Source organism: Mus musculus, chromosome 18, assembly GCF_000001635.26.
Source record: "Mus musculus strain C57BL/6J chromosome 18, GRCm38.p6 C57BL/6J".
NCBI lineage: Eukaryota > Metazoa > Chordata > Mammalia > Rodentia > Muridae > Mus > Mus musculus.
Genome location: NC_000084.6, coordinates 61,517,957 through 61,536,928, shown reverse-complemented (window position 1 = coordinate 61,536,928; position 18,972 = coordinate 61,517,957). Strand labels below are relative to the sequence as shown.

General features: G+C 45.6%; 1 protein-coding gene across 5 annotated transcripts in view; it reads left to right on the top strand.

The window, feature by feature from the left end:
- The window catches only part of Arhgef37 (Rho guanine nucleotide exchange factor (GEF) 37), a 45,272-nt gene continuing 26,300 nt past the window's right edge, over nucleotides 1-18,972 (top strand). Inside the window, exons 1-4 of one of the 5 annotated variants that reach the window (XM_006526028.4) lie at nucleotides 1-226; nucleotides 12,926-13,122; nucleotides 14,230-14,353; nucleotides 18,787-18,934. In XM_006526028.4, coding sequence (XP_006526091.1) covers nucleotides 12,937-13,122; nucleotides 14,230-14,353; nucleotides 18,787-18,934 — 458 coding nt within the window. In that variant the 5' untranslated portion in view covers nucleotides 1-226; nucleotides 12,926-12,936. Of the gene's footprint in view, nucleotides 227-253; nucleotides 539-12,925; nucleotides 13,123-14,229; nucleotides 14,354-18,786; nucleotides 18,935-18,972 lie in introns of those variants that run through there. The other 4 variants (XM_011246948.3, XM_006526027.4, XM_030250512.1 and 1 more) reach the window with 4 other exon arrangements.

Below are 18,972 nucleotides of genomic sequence, written 5' to 3'. Positions count from 1 at the left end.
TGAGTTTCTGTTTTCACTTCCTTTGAGAATGGGCTGTGATTTTGACATCCACCGTGGTCCTCTCCCTAAATTGCTTCTGGTCATGTGCTAATCGCAGCAATAGAAAGTAAGTTAAGACACAGCTCTCCAGTTCAGTGATTCTGCTCGCAGCACAGAAGAAACCCATTGTCAGCAGGAAGGCCCACGAGGGGATCTGTCGCCCTGGTATTGGGGTGAAGTCCCGCAGGTGAGTTGACAGGTGAGGTGCTGCCCGCCCCGGGACCAGCGGAGGCGCGGTCTGGGAACGCCCTCGGCTGCTGGATGACTCAGGGAGCGCGCGCGGAAAACAACCTGGCCTTAGAGTGGCAACTGACAAAGGCGAGGGCGCGCTCTGCGCGTGCACAGCAGACAGTGGAGCTTCCCAGAGCCGGGCAGCTGGAGCCCAGCGGGTGCAAGTGACTCCGGAGGGCATCCGGCGCGTGCGCGGTGAGTCCAGCCCGGCGACGGCGACAGGATGCCGCCAGGAGGGCTGCGGGGAAACAGCTGCTGGACAGATGAGGTGCGCGAGGTTGTTCTTGTTGGGGTCAGGCAGAGAGGCAGGGTGTGGCCGGATCCCAGGCCCCACGGTGCTGGGTCTCCAGCCTATTAGGCGCTCGAGCCACCAGATTCAGGTGGCTCCCCTGATTTCCTTTCTGGGTGGGAGAAAGGTCCTGGAAAGTAAGTTGGGCTAGAGCAAGGTAAACTGTTCTGTTTTTTATCTCTCTGCCTGGTTCGGATGTGAGGCGGCTTTAATAAGAAACCATTCATTAAAACAAAGGAAAGATTCAAAGGACAGAAAAGAGTCCTGGCTAAGAAACTGAGTAGACCGGCAAGGCCTGGGAAGAAAGGATCAGAAATTTAAGACGGACTGAAGGGAGAATTGGCCCGGTAGAAAAGTGGTATCAGAACTGGGTCCACAAAGCAGAGCTGTGGCTTCTGCGTGTTGGCAAGTTGGAAGTGGAGAAGCGCACCCCTAGGGCAGGTGCTGGTTCTTGGTCCTCTGGAGGTCAGTGGTCCAGCAAAAGAGCTGTCCACTGCCCACCCAGGCAGAATCTCTCAGAGTCTCCGAGAACAGTGAGAACAGTTTGTTCCTTGCGAGGGAAGTGGAGGGGTGGGGTGGAGCGCCAGCCAGCCAGCTGCGAAGTAGGCAGCCTCCTGACGATCTGGGACGTCCAATTTGCCCTTTTCCAGGCTCAGTACATTGCCCTCCAGTTTGTTTTGAGTGTAAAGCTTGGTACCTGGCACGCAGTAGATGCTCAACAGAAGGGCTGATGCCGATAATCAGATCAAACACGGCTGTGCCAGTTAGGAACGACCTGGAAGGAATTAGGCTGTGTCCAAAGTGACCTAAAATGAAAACTTTAAAAAGTGTGTATGTGAGTGGGACTAGGGAGATCGCGAAACGGGCAAAGCCTTGCAGGCGTGAGGACAGGAAATTGGATCTTCAGCACCCACTTAAAAAGGCCGTTCTTGCCGGGGAGTCTGTAACTCCAGTCCATGGAGTGGGGGCAAGCAGAGATAAAGGTATCCCCGAGACTTGCTGGCCAACCACCTTAAACCAGATAGGTGAGCTGCAGGCTCAGTGAGAGATTGCCAAGTTAAAAAAAAAAAAAAAAGTAAGTAAGTAAGTAAGGTGGAGAGAGGCTGAGGGAGCCATCCTACGGGATCTCTGGTCTCCACACACACACATACACCACCCCAAAGACGAAAGTGTACACATGAAAGTATAATAAAGTCAAAGATACCGTAACATACGTTCAGTAAGGGTGAAGCGAAGTACTTCATTCACGGTTTTTAAGATACTTGTATTTATTTTGATTATGTGTACGAGTGTGCCTGTCTGTAGGTATGTGCTTGTGAGAGCAGGGACTCCCTGAGGTCAGATGCCACCCAATCCCCAGGGAGCTGGAGTTACACGTGGTTGTGAGCTGAGTGCCATTGGCGAGGGGGAACTGAACTCAGGTCCTCCTGAAGAGCAGCGGGCATTCGTAATCACTGAGCCCTCTCTCCAGCCCCTCAGTTCACTGTATGACCCAAAGTCAAAACTAAATGTGGAAACTACCAGCTACTCTAATAAAGGTGGTCCCTTGGTGTCACTCGCCCGAGGGGAGAGGACATGAACTGGGACCTGGCAGCACCGTTCTTGCCCAGCCACATGGCCTCATTGAATTTCTGCCAGGGCACAGGATTCGCCAACAGCTGGCTCGCCTCTCTCTCGGATCAGCAGATTACTGCAGCAAACAGTGCTTCGGTTGATTCTGCTCCAGCTCAAATCAATGGCTTTTTATTTAACTATGGAGAGGGGGTGTGTCCGAGCGTTGTCATCAAAGCAGCTTGGCATTTACCAAGCTTGACAGTCCACAGCCTGGTGCTTGTTTATTGACAGGCTGAAGAACTTTAAATCTGTGGGTCTGCAGTTGTGAAGACACAGACTGGGCAGACCCACTGCTCTATAAAAAGACCTGCTTTAAAAAAAAGTCTGTATGGGCTCCTTTCTCTACCCCTTTCAACCTTCCAGGGAGAGCCAGGGAAGTCTGGCTAAGGGTAAATAGCTGTTTAATTTGGGTTAAGACACATACCACCTGTCTGACCATGTATTTACGAAGAGAAGAGAAGAGAAGAGAAGAGAAGAGAAGAGAAGAGAAGGGGAAGGGGAAGGGGAAGGGGAAGGGGAAGGGGAAGGGGAAGGGGAAGGGGAAGGGGAAGGGGAAGGGGAAGGGGAAGGGGAAGGGGAAGGGGAAGAAAGAGAAGAGAAGAGAAGAGAAGAGAAGGGGAAGGGGAAGGGGAAGGGGAAGGGGAAGGGGAAGGGGAAGGGGAAGGGGAAGGGGAAGGGGAAGGGGAAGGGGAAGGGGAAGGGGAAGGGGAAGGGAGGGGAAGAGAAGAGAGGGGAAGAGAAGAGAGGGGAGGAGAAGAGAGGGGAAGAGAGAGGGAGAGAGAGGGAGAGAGAGAGGGGGGATCTTTGCTCTTTTTCACTTCTGTATCACTCTCTTCTTAACTCAAAGGAGTCTTTTTTTTTCTTCTTCTTCAGGAAAGTGACTTTGGTACCTTTTTTTTTTTTTTAAAGATTTATTTATTTATATGTACACAGTGCTCTGCCTGCATATATGCTTGCACACCATACCAGAAGAGGGTGCCAGATCTCATTACAGATGGTTGTAAGCCACCATGTGGTTGCTGGGAATTGAACTCAGGACCTCTGGAAGAGCAGTTAGTGCTCTTATCTGCTGAGCCATCTTTCCAATCCCAAGATGTATCTATTTTTAAAATTTTTATTTATTTAGTTTTATTTGTATGAATTTTTGCCTGTGTGTATGCCTGTGCACCACGTGTGTGCTTAGTACCCAAGGAGTCAAGAAGAGATTATCGATCCCCTGGGACTGGAGTTGTGAGCTGCCCTGTGGTTCTGGGAATCAAACCTGAGTTCACTGGAAGAGCAGCCAGTGTTCTTAACCACTTATCCATCTCTCCAGCCCCCTATGAAAGATGTCTCTCAAAGATGAGTCCAAGTTTTCATGTTTTAAAGATCATGGCATGCTGCTGCCATGATTCCAGTCAGGAATCTGTCATACTCTTTCAGGAAGAAGGTAGAGTGAGAACTTAGGTGGTCTTTCAGATAGGAAACACTGGAGCGATTAGTGGATATTGGTAAATGAACAGAACTCAGGTGGTGACACATACCTTTAACCCCAGCATTCAGTAGGCAGAGGCAGATAGGTGAATCTCTGAATTCCAGGACAGCCTGGTCTACAGAGAGAATTCCAGGACATCCAACACTACACACTGAGAGCCTGTATTGAGAAACAAACAAACAAACAAACAAACAGATTTTAAAAATCTTTCACAATTTCACATGTGTATACAATGTATCTTGATCATACACACACCTAACTCCCCCTTCCACTCTCTTTAGACCCCCACATTCCTTTTCTACCTTCATGTCTACCTATTTTTTCATAGTCCATGATATTCAGTTAGTTCTGTCTGCATGTGTATGGGTGTGGAAACATCCACGGGAGCATGTGCAACCACCCATTAGCCACACCCCTGGGGAAAAAACCCACCCCTCTCCGGATAACAACTGTCAATAATTCTTCAGCGGAGGGCGGGGCCTCATGAGCCCCTCCCCTGCCCACGTTGGAATGTGGGCTATCTTGATCTTCCGCAGGGAATCCACAGCTGCTGTGGGTCTGTGAATGCAATAGGCATATCAGGTCCAGAAGAAACATCTCAAAGCATTTCTCCCCCTCCTCCAGCTCTTACACTCTTTCCACCCCTTCCTCTGCCATGTTTCCTGATCCCTGGAAAGAAGATAAAACAAGAGTGTGATATAGATGACCCATTTTAGGGCTCAACAGTCACTTAGCCACTTTGGCCCGCTGTAGAAACTTCTCTTGCTGAGCTTGGGAGCAACATTAATGCATGGGGGTGAACATAAATATTTAGGAGGCAGTTTGACAAGGTGTCCATTTAACAAAACAAATGCTTTTTGTAGGTTCCCCACTAGAGCTTATGACCTTCCTAGCCACGCGCTCGCGTGTGCACGGGCTTTTAACCAGGATGACAGTGACAGACATTAGTTCCAACGCAGCAGGCCTCAAATGCGCTCTGAAATCAGATGGCTATTCACTAACAGTCATGACACCATTATCCCGGTGGGTGCATCTTGCCTGGCAATTTTTTTTTTCCAATTTTAGTGCACATGATGGCCTCCCAATGCTGTTTTCCCCAGCTCATAACCACATCTTTCTTTCTTGTTTGTAAGGATGTCCTGAGAGAATCACAAGACCTTGCTGGGCCAGATTGCTGGGTTATGTAGGCTACAGCATTCCTTTGAGCTACTGACGCAGTTGACTGCCAGAGAATGAGGATAGTCTGGCATGACCTGCTTTTTTTTTTTTTTTTTTTTTTTTTTTGCCTGTGCTGACTCCCAGTGACCTGTTTCCTTCCAAGGACTAAAAAACCATCTGTCTTAATCAAGTGGCAGAAATCCAATTCAGAGTCCATAAGCCAAGGTGGAGGTAGAGAAGAAAAATGTATTAGCTCTTGTGAAAATAAAACCGGAACGGAATCAGTCTCCATTATGACTGGATTGAGTTACATCCTCAGGTCCCACTCTCCCTCCCAATCTCTCAGTTCTATTTTTGAGGCAATAGCAGCAATTTTGGGTGATGGCTCATAGTTCTTATTGTCAATGATGACGATTAGCACTTCAGTCATCATGAACTCTTTTATGTCTCCATTTACTTGAATTTGATTGATTGTAACAAAATCAGTCAGCAAGTATTCATAGATAACTTTCCACCTACCTGGTCAATGATAATACTAGCTGTCTTAGTCAGGGTTTTATTGCTGTGAATAGACACCACGACCAAGGCAACTCTTATAAAGGACAACATGCTATTGGGGCTGGCATACAGATTCGGAGGTGCAGTCCATTATTATCAAGGTGGGAACATGGCAGCATCCAGTCAGGCATGGTGCAGGAGGAGCTGAGAGTTCTACATCCTCATCTGAAGGCTGCTAGCCGAGTCCTGACTTCCAGGCAACTAGGATGAGGGTCTTACAGTCCACACCCACAGTGACACATCTACTCCAAGGACACACCTCCTCCAACAGGGCCACAACTTCTAATAGTGCCACTCCCCGGGGGCAAGTATATACAAACCATCACACTAGCTTTCCAGTTTAACAACAACAACAACAACAACAACAATAACAATAACAAAAGATATTAAAAACCAGCTGAGAGCTTATGTTCTGGGCAGTCTGTTAGACATTCTCTTATCAAATCGTATAAGGATGGTTGGATAAACATGCAAGGAAGGTTGGTAAATTGATCGCTGAATCAGAATTTCAAACCAGCAGCTGGCCTCATACTCTGGAGGCAGAGACAGAAGAATCAAAGCTAAGTGTGGCCATGTGAGAGCTGGAGCTAGCCTGGGCAACACGAGACCCTGACTCTAAAGCCTATGAATACGACGTGAAATCAGGTTTTCTTGGCTCCAGGCCTGGGCTCTGATCCTTCATCATCGTTTTTACAATTATTTTTAGACAGAGCAGAGCCATCAGATAGTATGTCTGTTTTATATTGTTTCTGAGCGTGAATATTTTTCCTCTTATTGAAAATAGATTTTTTCCCTCACATGATGTATCTTGATTACAGTTTCCCCTGTGTCTACTCCTCCCAGTTCTTCCCCACATCCCTTCCCATCCGGATCCACCCACTTCTTGTCTCTCATTAGAAAACAAACAGGCTTCAAAGGGATGCTAATAAAATATTCTGGAATAAAATAAAATATAATAGGAAAAAAAGACATTAGAATAAGACAAAAACAAACAAATAGAAGAAAAAGAGCCCAGGAGAAGGCACAAGAAAGTCTGCACACTCAGGAATCCCATGAAAAGACTAAGCTCGAAGGTATGTATAATGTAGGCACAAAGGACCTGTAGGGCTGTTGGCCCTCAATTGCTGGGCACTGAGCATGAATCTTAAGAGTATGGTTAGTAGTGGAACTTGAGAGATGGCCCAGCAGGTAAAGTCACTGGCTTCGAAAACCTCATGGCCTGAGTTTGATCTCCAGAACCCATTCAGAAAGCTAGAATGGCACTCATTCGTAATACCAGTAGGTAGAAGACAGGAGCATCTCTGGGCGCTCAAGGGTCAGCTAGCCTGCTGTACAAGGCCCAGCATCAAACAACAAAGAGACCATACCTCAAACAAAATGGAAGGCCAGGACTGACACCTGAAGTTGACCTCTGACCTCTCTACCTGAGTGTGCCTGTATATGTAAGATATACACACACAAATACACTTGGTAATCAAGTAGGGGCAGGCTTACAAGGTGATTCAGACACAAATTTCAATCTCAGACCCCTCTGAGCTTGAGCGCTGCAAGCTCTTTGTATAGGAATTTTTCTTCTGACTGCTACAGAGGTCTCATCAACCATGCCCTTCAGCCAGGGTCCCCTCCTGGCCACTGTTGTTTTTATAGGTGTTCCTCAGTAGGGTCTTTTACTATCACAGCTCCTGACCTTCACCTTGGATAGCCCTCCGTGAACCATCTTTTCTTTTAAAATTTATTTATTTTATGTATGTGAATATGCTGTCTTCAGACACACCAGAAAAGGGCATCGGGTCCCATTACAGATGGTTGTGAGCCATCATGTGGTTGCTGGGAATTGAATTCAGGACCTCTGGAAGAGCAGTCAGTGCTCTTAACTGTAAGATCCCCGAAGCTGGGCCTCTGCTCAAGTCCCGGGATGAGCTGGCCAGCACCCCAATGACTTGAGAGAAAACCACACCTGATGCAAACTGCAAGAGGTTTCTAGGACGAACTCTTTCTGCCATGCAGCACAGGGGCGTTGGACCCTGAGCGGTGACAGTAGGGGGCTTTTAACAGCTAGCTGAGGAATTGGGAGGAGTTGGGAGGAGTTGGGAAGAGTTGGGAGGAGTTGGGAGGAGAGTTCTTCTCTTCCGGGTGTCCTTGGTTTCATTTACAAGGCAGGAGTGGGGAGTGAGTTCTTTCTGAATTTTTATCTCCATGTCCTCGGCACAGGAAGGCAGGCATCTCTGGTTTTATAGTATAGAAACAAAAAGGCTTTTTGCTGGCTATAGAGAACAAAGAGCTTCTTTCTGGCTGTATTTTTAGAGATCAGGGAAAACAAGCTTGGGGAACATCCAGGGGCTTTACCTTCCAGGGAGAAATGCTCTAAATCGGGGTCTCACATAATCACTGAGCCATCTCTCCAGTCCCCTTCTTAATTTTTTCATTTACATGTGTTTATTTGTTTCACATATATGTGTGTAGGTGTCTACATGCCATGGTGCAGGTGTGAAGATCAGAAGACAGCTTTCAGAAGTCAGCTCTCCCTTTCCACCTTGCAGGTCTTGGGAATTGAACTCGGGTCATCAAGGCTTGCTGGCATGCTCTTTTATCCACTGAGCCACCTTGGCCTCCCTCCCTCTGCTTGTCTAGTGGCAGTATCTTGCTGTACAAAACCCAAGTCAGGAAATGGACACTAGCATACTACATGTATGCAGTTATTTCACAGCATTTTATCACATGATGGGTTGCGTAACCTCCACTTATGCATACACGTATAGACGTTCCCACCACCGCAAAATGCTCCTTCATGTTCATTTCTATAATGTAGTCCCATTCACTTGCCTTCTAGCCCTGTCCCTAGGCAGACAGCCACTGATCCGTCCTCTGTCTCTGTAATTTCATATGTCATTTGGTGGAATTACTGAGGACAGTAACTTTCTAGGTTGTTTTTAACAGTCATTTCTTGAGAGCCCAACCAAGCCAGTGCTGTGTGTCAATATTTTGTGTTCATTTCTGATTGTTCAGTCTGCTCAATCATTCAGCTGTTAAAGGGCACTCTGATTGTCTTCTGTGAGTAGTCACATATAGAATTTTGTATGGACCTACATTTACTTCCTCTGGGTCAGATGCCTAGCTGCCTAGGAAGGTGATACGTACATGCCTCATTTGAAAGAAACTGAAGACTTATTTGCCAGAGTACTGTACCCAGGAGGAGTTGGAGCCATAGGGGAGAGGCAGATGAAGGGTACTTGTAATGGAATGTTCTAAACCTTGACTCTATCAAGGTCAGCAGATGAGTAATTGAGTCATATGTAGTTTTGCAACTGACCGTGCATGAAATTGCATCAAGGGCCAATGTAGCTTCTCTGTGTAATTTAGAAATTTTATTTATTTACTTATTTATTTATTTACTTACTTATTTATTTATTTATTGTGTGCATGTGTAGGTTAGAGGACACTTTCTAAGTGTTGGCTCCCTTCTTTTATCATGTGTGTCCTAGGAATGGAATTCCTGTCCTTAGACTTGGTGACAAGTACCTTTACCCACTGAGCCACCTCACTGGCCCACTGCATATGAATTTGAGCTACAGATCCAGCCCATACATTATTATTGTTGTTGTTGTTATTTATTATTACTAATTTAAATAAAATTGGAAAAAATCTCATTTTTTCCAGTTAATTTTCAGTTGCTTCACAGTTATAAAAATGTCACTTGAGCTGACAGGCTGGCTCAGTGGGTTAAAAAACATTTGTCCCCAGGCCTGACAACTCTCATGCTTTCCCCTTGGAAGGTTTGGTATTTGAATTTTCTGAAATCGCCAGTATATGAACGGGAGAAGAGCACCACAGGTCATAATTCTAACCTGATTTGGAGGCCCGGGGCTGGGAAACTGTCTGACTTTGACAGATACATAGAGATAGGCCTGGAAAGAAAGCAGCATGAGCCACTATGAATACACCGAATGGGGAACCCCAGGAGGCCTGTCTGTTCAGGTACCAGCCCTGTCTGCACAATATTTATTCCTCCAGCAATGGGTCAAGATTCCTTTATCTCTTCTGCACAAAACTTGTTTTATACACACACACACACACACACACACACACGTATATACACACACACATATATATACACATATATATGTATGTATGTGTATAAATATGTATATATATATATATTTGTTTGATTGACTGGTTTCTTAGTTTTCTAAGAGTTGTCTGTGTAAATGTTCCCAATTAAATACCAGATTCTATACTAATTCAACAAATCAGGCAGTGGTGGCGCACTTGGGAGGCAGAGGCAGGTGGATTTCTGAGTTTGAGGCCAGCCTGGTCTATAAAATGAGTTCCAGGACAGCCAGGGCTACACAGAGAAACCCTGTATCGAAAAACCAAAAAAAAAAAAAAAAAAAAAAAAATCTGTTCTCAAGGTATTCTCTAATCTTCTGACATTCTCTAGTCCTAATTGTTCTCCTTTAGCATGAGGCCAGCTGTCAGCTCTAGTGTCCCCTCCCCTACCTCCTCCACCCCCCAACAGCGCCAGGATCCCATCGGTTCCTCTTCAGCCTGTTAATCACTGCTCTCCAATATCTTTCTTGATTTATTTCCCTGGTGGGCTGATCCTTTCCTCTGACTCACCATTTCATGAATGGAGAGTATTTCCTGGCAAGTTCCCAGTTGGCTGAGATTGGCCGCAATCATTTCCTTGCTCCCTCTACTGAGGGCACAGTGGCACCAGCCCACTCACCCCCGCTCTGATTTAGTTCCCTGGAGATTTCTCTTAGGCTTTTGTAAGCCCTGCTCTGGAGTTAAAGTTACATCCGTTCTGGCTTCTCTGAGTGTTTCATAGAAAGATTTTCCTTTTGTTCAGGTCGTCTTGTCCATACCATGGCCTATTTATACAGTTTTAACATCTAGACACAACGAGTAGAGAGTACATGGGAGTTTCAGCGTTGAGAAGGGTGAGGACCAGGAATGGGCTTAGGGAAGAAGAATGCTACAGATGGAGCCGGGGAGAGGTGCAGCAAGTGCAGAAGCAGCACAGGGCAGAGAGAGAGGCACCACCTTCTCTCTGGCTGGCTTCTGGCTGGGGGCAGTGAGGCTGAGCAGGAAAGAACTATGATTCTGTGGGCAGCAGGGGATGAACGCCATGACCGCAGCTTGTTTCAGGGACTTTAAACTGGAAGCACATCCAGGATAAATGTGAATGGATGGCAGGGTTGGAGGGAGGTCTCAGTTCAGAAAGATGGTCCTGGAACCTTAGAAAAATCACCTGGCAAAGCTGGGCATGGTGGTGCTTACATTTGATTCCAGCACTCAGGAGGCAGAGGCAGTGGATCTCTGAGTTCGAGGCCAGCCTGGTCTATATGGTGAGTTCTAGGACAGCCAGAGCTGTACAGAGAGACCCTGTCTCAAAAAAAAAAACAAAAGGAGAAAAAGAAGAAAGAAAAGTCACTTGGTCATAGGCTCTAGGTCATGATTGAGGCCCAGAGCCAGGAACCGTGGGGGAGAAAAGGAAAGAGGACTTAGCTGAGCCCAGTGAAGAAATCTGGGTCAACGACTGTGGTGCCCCTGGGTATTCACCAACAAAACTTCAAGTCAGCACCTCCAGAGCTACATGCACATCAGAGCACTTTTCCGAATACTTAAGCTATGGAAACAACCTGGGTTGCCTCCAGCCAGGGAGTGGCCAGGCTTTGATATATACGGTAGGATGGATTTCTTTTTAGCCATGAGGAAGAATGGAGCTGTGTCATCTATAGGAAAACAGATGTACCAGGGACTATCATGGTAAGTATGTTACAGGAAGACACGATCACAGGTCGTCACTCACGTGTGGACTTAGGTTTCATATAGGTGCAATGGGGTCGGCATAAAAGGGAAGGACTGCCTTTTATGGGGAGGAAGTGTGATCAGAATACATGTATATATCTACATGGGCATGACCTCAAGAACATATTTTAATATGAGATTTAATAAAGAACAATATTTAATATGTTCTCAAGAGCATAAAATATTTTAAAAAAAGATGTTTGTATGTATGTATGTATGTATGTATGTATGTATGTATGTATGTGGTCGCTGTGTTCAGATGCACCAGAAAAGGACATCAGACCACATTACAGATGGCTGTGAGGTTCCATGTGGTTGCTGGGAGTCAAACTTAGGACTTCTGGAAGAGCAGCCAGTGCTCTTAACTGCTGAGCCATATCTCCAGCCCCCCAGCATAAAGTATTTTTAAAACGAATGACTGAATGCCTGAATCACTCTGGTTCAAACTTTTGAAAAAAAAAAAAAGCGATTTTAGGAAAGTACATTGAGTCCTGGGAAATACATTTCTTTTTTTTAAATTATTTTTTATTGATTATTTGGGAATCTCACATCATGTACCCCAATCATGCTTACCTCCCAGTTTTTCCTATGTCCACAACACCCTCCTCCCTCACCAAAAAAAAAAAAAAAAAAAAAGAAAAGAAAAAAAGAAAAAACCAAGTCCGTTTTGTGTTGTCGGTATACTCATTGGAGCATGCTCACATTCCTGGTGGCCGCCCTCTGTCCCCAAGGGAGGAGGATTCTTTCCTTGCTCTCCACCTGCATTCTCTCGAGAAGCTATCAACTTAGGAAAGCCTTGTGGTGGCTGGAAAGGGGCAGGGACGCACTGACATTATCGTGGCTTCAGGTGTCTGCTCAGACAATGAACATCCGCACGGACTTCGGTGGTAACACAGGCCACAGGCATCAACACGACCCTTGGCCATAGGACCACCAACCCACTCATGGCCCCCAATGGCTGCAGAGACCATGGGCCTCAAACATGCCCTCAGGTGGCTACACATGCCACTCACATCAGGATCCCCCTCCAAACCATCTCCCAGGCAGCAAAGCCTGAAGACATTACCAAGGCACCAGGCAGTGGCAGAGATGCACGCATATGTCCACATGAATCACAAGGCTTCATCCTGCCCAGGGCAGCAGCAGCAGGGACCGCCTACACCAACCTGGCCTCCTATGGTATCGAGGACCTTGGTGGTCCTTCGAGGGGATCTGATCCAGAAAGTGAACTTTTCCTCATTCTGGGCCTCCGACATGGCCCAAAGCTAGAAGAATCCTACGGCAGGAAAGCGGGTCCGGGTCCGGGGACTAAGTCTGTATCTGCTTCAGCACCAGGCTGTTGTATACCATCCTGCCAACCCTACTGGGCAATGGCAGCGTGTCGGCCTCAGCACTCTCTCTCACCTGCCTCTGCCAATCACATCTCCCGTCCTGCCTCTCTCCATGGCGCATGTCTACATCTTTATCGTTGTAGTGGCGCCAGCCAACCAGCGCCTCAAGGCAGAGGCAACCCTTTGGAAATGAATTTCCAATGTCAGCAACAATTTGAGCTGTTGTTTGACCTCTTGCATTGTTCAGACACCACCCGCAAAAGCCAACGGTTCACTGACTGTTTAATAAACAGTTGACTCTGTAGCTGATGATGTTTTAGGCCACTTGATAAGTAGGCTTCAAGTTAGGGACAACATTTCCCAGGAGATGGAATGAGAGGTCTACCTTACAATTGGATTGAGATTTTTTTTTTTTTCCAGAACCTGTGGACATGGCTGACTTTGGAGCAGATGAGGCCTCTTCCAAGTCAGAGAGTCCTGAGCAGGAAGATCAGGGCTCTGAGGACAGATCGCTGCTCCATCAGAGGCTGGCCATCAGAGAGCTCATTGACACAGAAGTCTCCTACTTACACATGCTCCGACTCTGTGCCTCTGACATCAGAAGCCACCTACAACAGGTACTCATGTGCCCCTACAACCTGTCTTCATAGCAGCAGGAGTGGGCTGCCTCTAAGACCTCTCATCATAGATATAAGCTGCCAGTCTTTATTGACTGGCCATGTAGCTTTCAGCAAGGCCTTGAATGACTTGGGTGTGTCCAACTTGCAGCCTCTTAGCCATAGAGGCTGAGGATAGCTATGAATTTAGCCCGACATAAAACTTACTTAAAGTATTATGAAAATATCATTGTTGTCTTCTTTTGTAACTCAATTTTGCAAGGTTAGTTTTTGAAGATATATTTATTTATTTTTAATTAAAAATCTATCTATCTATCTATCTATCTATCTATCTATCTATCTATCTTAATGCATTGGTGTTTTGCCTGCATGTATATCTATGTGAGGATGTTGGATCCCCTGGACCTAGAGTTACAGAGTTGTGAGCTGCCTTGTGGATCCTGGGAATTGAACCTAGATCCTTTGGAAGAGCAGTCAGTGCTCTTAACCACTGAGCCATCTCTCCAGCCTCTTGAAGATTTATTTTTATGTGTATGAGTGTTTGATGGCATATGCTTAGATAACTGTGTGTGCGCCCGAGGAAGCCAGGGAGGATGTGAGATTCCCAGGAGCCAGAGTTACAGATGGTTGTGCGCTACTGTGGTGGGTGCTGGGAAGCTAGGTCTTCTGCAAGGGCAGCAAGTGCTGAATCAAACAAGCTATTGGACAGACAAGGAAGGAGTTGGAGCCGGCTGAAAAGCCTTCAGGTCCACCTCCATTAGTCTACTCCCAGCAAGGCTTACCTCCTAAAGGTCCCGTAGCCTTTCCAAATAATGCTACCAGCTGGGGAAGCAATATTTAAACATACGAGCCTATGGGAAACATCATATTCAAATCATAACACTGACCCCTTGCCCCAAACTAGCCCCCATCCCCAGTCTTAAGCATTCCTTCCATGCTGGACACGCCGAACTTGATGTCTCTTAATATTCTCAAATCTTCCACAATATTGCATTGGGCAGCCAGTCTTCCCCAAGAGCGATATGGCCCCAGATAGCGTGAGTGGCCAGGTCTGTTCCCGAGAGTCCCCTACCAGGCCCCCAGTCTCTTCATTTTTGTTGTTTCCAGCTGCCACCAGGCGATCTGGACATCCTGTTCTCCAACATCGATGACATCATCCAAGTGAGCAGCAGGTTCCTTCGAGGGCTGCAGGAGACAGCCTGCAGGGAAGAGGAGCAAGCGCACCTGATTGGTAAGCAAAAGACCCAGGTGTTCACGGGCTGCTTGGCTTGCTTGCCCTCGGCTCTGTCCACACAGCCTGTGCTTACCGCAGAACTGGCTCCCGAGCTCCAGGGAAAATCAGCGAGGGGAAGTCTGGGCATGTCAGAGGACGCAGGGCACTCATCTAGTGTCTGATCCCTGTGGCCCCACTCACGGCTTCCTCGAGGCGAAGCTTTTAGCACATGTACCTGGGAGGAGATGCTGAAACCACAGTTCTTCCCAGTTTAGTCTCCACACGGTACTGATTTAATTTTGTCTTTTATATGTATGAATGTTTTGCCTGCATGCATGTCACTGGACCATGTGAGTGCCTCGGGCCTGCAGCACATGCCCAGAAAGGGGCATTGAATCACTGAATCTCCTGGAACTAGAGTTACAGATGGTTGTGAGCTTTCACCTGGGTGTTGGGATTTGAACCCAGTTCTCCTGAAGAGTAGTAAGTGCTCTTAACTGCTGAGCCATCTCTCCAGCTTCTATTTTTTATTTCTAATTAGTAGATTTTATTATTTTTTTTAGAGCACTGTTAGGTTTATAGAAAACTGACCGTGGTACCAAGCGTCAGAATGATCTCAAACCTTGTTTTTAATGCAGCAGTCTTCTTTGTCTCTTACCCCTATGGTGCTACCCCAGTTCATTTACTCGTCCCACCTTCTCCCTGTAAGTAACCGGATTCCTATTAGAAGACACAGAACACTTTAGGAAATGGTTCCGGGTCTGTTTCATCTTCTCCACTTGTTCTAGCTTTACGGTACCTGCTCTTGAAATTAAGCTGACATGAGACCCCAGCTCAAACCACTCCCTCCGCTTCCTGCCACCACTGGATTCCAAACTGAGCTCCTGGCTGCACACCACTTACGCTGATGCCCCAGCAACTTGGCTTTAGTATCCCATGTGTTTCCACCCCTGTGTGCCTGGCTCACTTTGTTCCTAGACACACCAGGGTCTGTGGCTGTTCTCAGGCCAGGGTTACCTGACTCTGGGCCTTGCTATTGTCATCCACAAGCTTGGGAGTCACCCCTCCCCTGGGCTTTCTGGGGCTGGCTACCTTCCTCAAAAAGACACCCCACCCCCCCACCCACACCTAGTCTTTGATGTTTATTTGGCTTTACTTTAACATAGTCATCCCTTGGTATCTACAAGGGCAGGTTTCCCCTCACCGGTGCTCAAGCAGACCCCTTGTGTAAAATGGCATAGTATTAGCATACACCCCCTGAAGCTCCCCTGGACACTTGAAACCATGCTAGAGGGCTTCTGATGGCACTGGTCAGGGGTTGTGTAGAAGGCTGTGGATGGAGGCAGCAAGAAAAGGTCTCACATGCTCAGAACAGACACTGTTTTCTTTTATAAAAGGTGTTTGATACAATTTAACTGTAGGACAAAAAAATGATGAAAACAGTATTTTAAATAGAAGTTGCATGGAGATTTCTAATATCCCATTAATGTGTGAGGATGTTCAACCTGCTGATTAAGGGAAATGAATGGAAACTACAACAGGAACAAAGTAATGTTTTTTTTGTTTTGTTTTGTTTTAAAAGATTCATTTATTTTATGTATACGAGTACACTGTAGCTGTCTTCAGACACACCAGAAGAGGGCATCAGATCCCATTACAGTTGGTTGTGAGCCACCACGTGGTTGCTGGGAATTCAACTCAGGACCACTGGAAGAGCAGTTGATGCTCTTAACTACTGAGCCATCTCTCCAGCCCCATGTCTTTTGTTTTTGTTTGTTTGGTTTTGTTTTTTGTTGTTGTTTTTTTGTTTTGTTTTGTTTTGTTGTTTTTTTGTTTTTGTTTTTTCGAGACAGGGTTTCTCTGTATAGTCCTGCCTGTCCTGGAACTCACTCTGTAGACCAGGCTGGCCTCGAACTCAGAAATTTGCCTGCCTCTGCCTCCCAAGTGCTGGGATTAAAGGCATGTGCCACCACGCCCGGCTTGTTTTGTTTTTTTTTTGAGACAGGGTTCTCTGTGTAGTTCTGGCTGTCCTAGAACTCACTCTGTAGACAAAGCTGTCCTTGAATTTGGAGATCTGCCTGTCTCTGCCTCTCAAGTGCTGGGATTAAAGGCATGTGCCACCACTGCCTGCTGCAAGGCAATTATTAAGATGGATGCTTCAAAATCCAGAAAAATTTGAGAGCTGACATGCTACCACAGGTAGAAAATTTCACACCTAACATTGTATGGTGGATCACAATTAAAAGACAGGTGCACCAGAAATAGGACAGAAACATAAAAAAGGGCAGAATTGGGCAAGAACTGTGTTGGATATATATATATATATATATATATATATATATATATATATATATATATATATATATATATATACCTAATATTCATATGTTATCTTGGACCCCAGCCCCAAGAGATTTTATTATATATATATACAAATATCCCCAATCTTGAAAAATCCAACACCGGAAGCGGTGCTGGTCTCAGGCAGTTTGCACAGGTAATTTCAACTGGTCTGTATAGGTTATTGGCCTGCTGTCTATACAGGGCTTCTTAAACTACACTCAAACTGCTCACATAGGTTATCAGCCTGTTTTATGATTCTACACAAGGATCCGGCTCCACTCACAACTTCTTTTTACCTAAGAAAATTTTACACAACTCAGGGGTGGAGTATATTGCTATCTAATATATATATATATATATATATATATGCCAGTTAGTGATGGCGCACATCTTTAATCCCAGCACTCAGGAGGCAAAGGCAGGCAGACCTCTGAGTTTGAGGTCAGCTTGATCTACAGCCCTGGTCTTCCAGAACAGCTAGCGCTATCCAGAGAAACTGTCTCAAAACAATAGCAAAAACAAAAAAGCAAAAAACAAAAACAGAAAACCCTGAGCATTTACTGATAATCACAAATAATTTTAAGACATGTCTCCTATATTCATAGTTTTGCCACTTATTAAAGTTGAAGGCAGCAGGGATTTGTATCACATAAGTTTAATTTCAGTATTCAGGAGGCAAAGGCCGGTTTGGTCTACAAAGCAAGTAGTGAGACACTGTCTCAAATACAATAATAATAACAATTATGAAAACAAATTTCCATACTAGTGAGATATATGTGTTTATTTTTAACCTAAAGAATTAAGTCTTGGCTGAATATCAGATACTTTACAACATAAAACATCCTCAGGTTTTTTTCTTTTTTTCTGAGTTGATCAATATTTTGATTTGACCATTATTAATGTTGAGAATTCCACTTGGTCTGAATCTGTAGTACAATGACAGAAGTGTAGGGCGTCTTTTTACTTAAAAAAAAAAATTAAGGAAAGTACTGTCTTAATTCCAAGCCAAAATTTGACCACGTTTAAAAAACTGAAACTCCAGTCAAGCAGTAAATTTTATTTTTATTTATTTATGTGTGTGTGTCTGTGTGTCATATGTGTTAATGTATCTCTAGAGGACAGAAGAGAGCATTGGAGTCTCTGGAGCTGGAGTTACAGGTGGTTGTGAGCCACCTAGTATGGTTGCTGGGACCTAAGCACAGGTCCTCTGACAGAATGGCAAATTATTTCTATGAACCACTAAGCCATTTCTCCAACCCTCTCAAGCAGAAAATACTAAAATCGGGCATTCTATCACAAAGTGATCCAAAGATACACTAACTTGCTACATATGGAGTGACAGTAGAGAAATATTAAACGTCTCGCTTTCCACAACTAAACCAGTCTGTTTCTGTAAGAGCAGAAAACTTTGTATATACGGAGAAGATGCTGTGACTCCTTTCATATCATCCGGGGGTCTCAGGTCTGAGAGGTATTGCAGGCAGTGTTCACTGGGGTTGTGTAGCATGAGGTCGCCTGCAGAACAAAGTGCAGATGTTGCGTGTGTTCAAAACCAAGGCAGCAAAACCAAGGCAGCAGAGGAAGTTCCGTGAGCCCGCACAGGTGGGCGTGGACAGAAACACCACAGGTTCATATTCAGTTTGCTTTAGAATTGATCTCCGGTTACCCTGGGTTTGGAAATTTTTTACTCTTGCCAAACTTTCCCAGACCCCACATTTAGGTCTGCAGCCAGCCCCACCTGGGGTTATGACCTACAGTTTAAGAACCTGGACCCCCAGGGCTAGAGAATTGATGGGTTAAGAACACTGACTGCTCTTCCAGAGACCCTGAGTTCAAATCCCAGCAACAACATGGTGGCTCACAACCATCTGTAATGGGATCTGATGCCCTCTACTGGTGTGTCTGAAGACAACTATAGTGTACTCATATAAATAACATAAATAAATAAATCTTAAAGAAAAAAGATATTTAAGAACCTGGACCCTACAGCATTCTGTTACCCACTCAGCAACGTCATGAAATGGCTGGAAAATAGAAACAGACCACTGCAGAGCAGACTCTACCTCCCAACTTGTAACTGATAACCCTTGTTGCTTGCTGGCCGTCAGGTAACTTATTCTTGGAATTCCAAGAGGAGTTTGAACAAGTCTATAAAGTCTACTGTGCCAACTATGACCAGGCCCTGCTGCTGGTCAAGGCGTACCAGAAGGAGCCAGAACTGCAGAAGGAGATCCAGGGCATCATCGAAGCTGCCATGTGAGTACCATGTCTGGCGACAGTTCAAGTCTTGATCC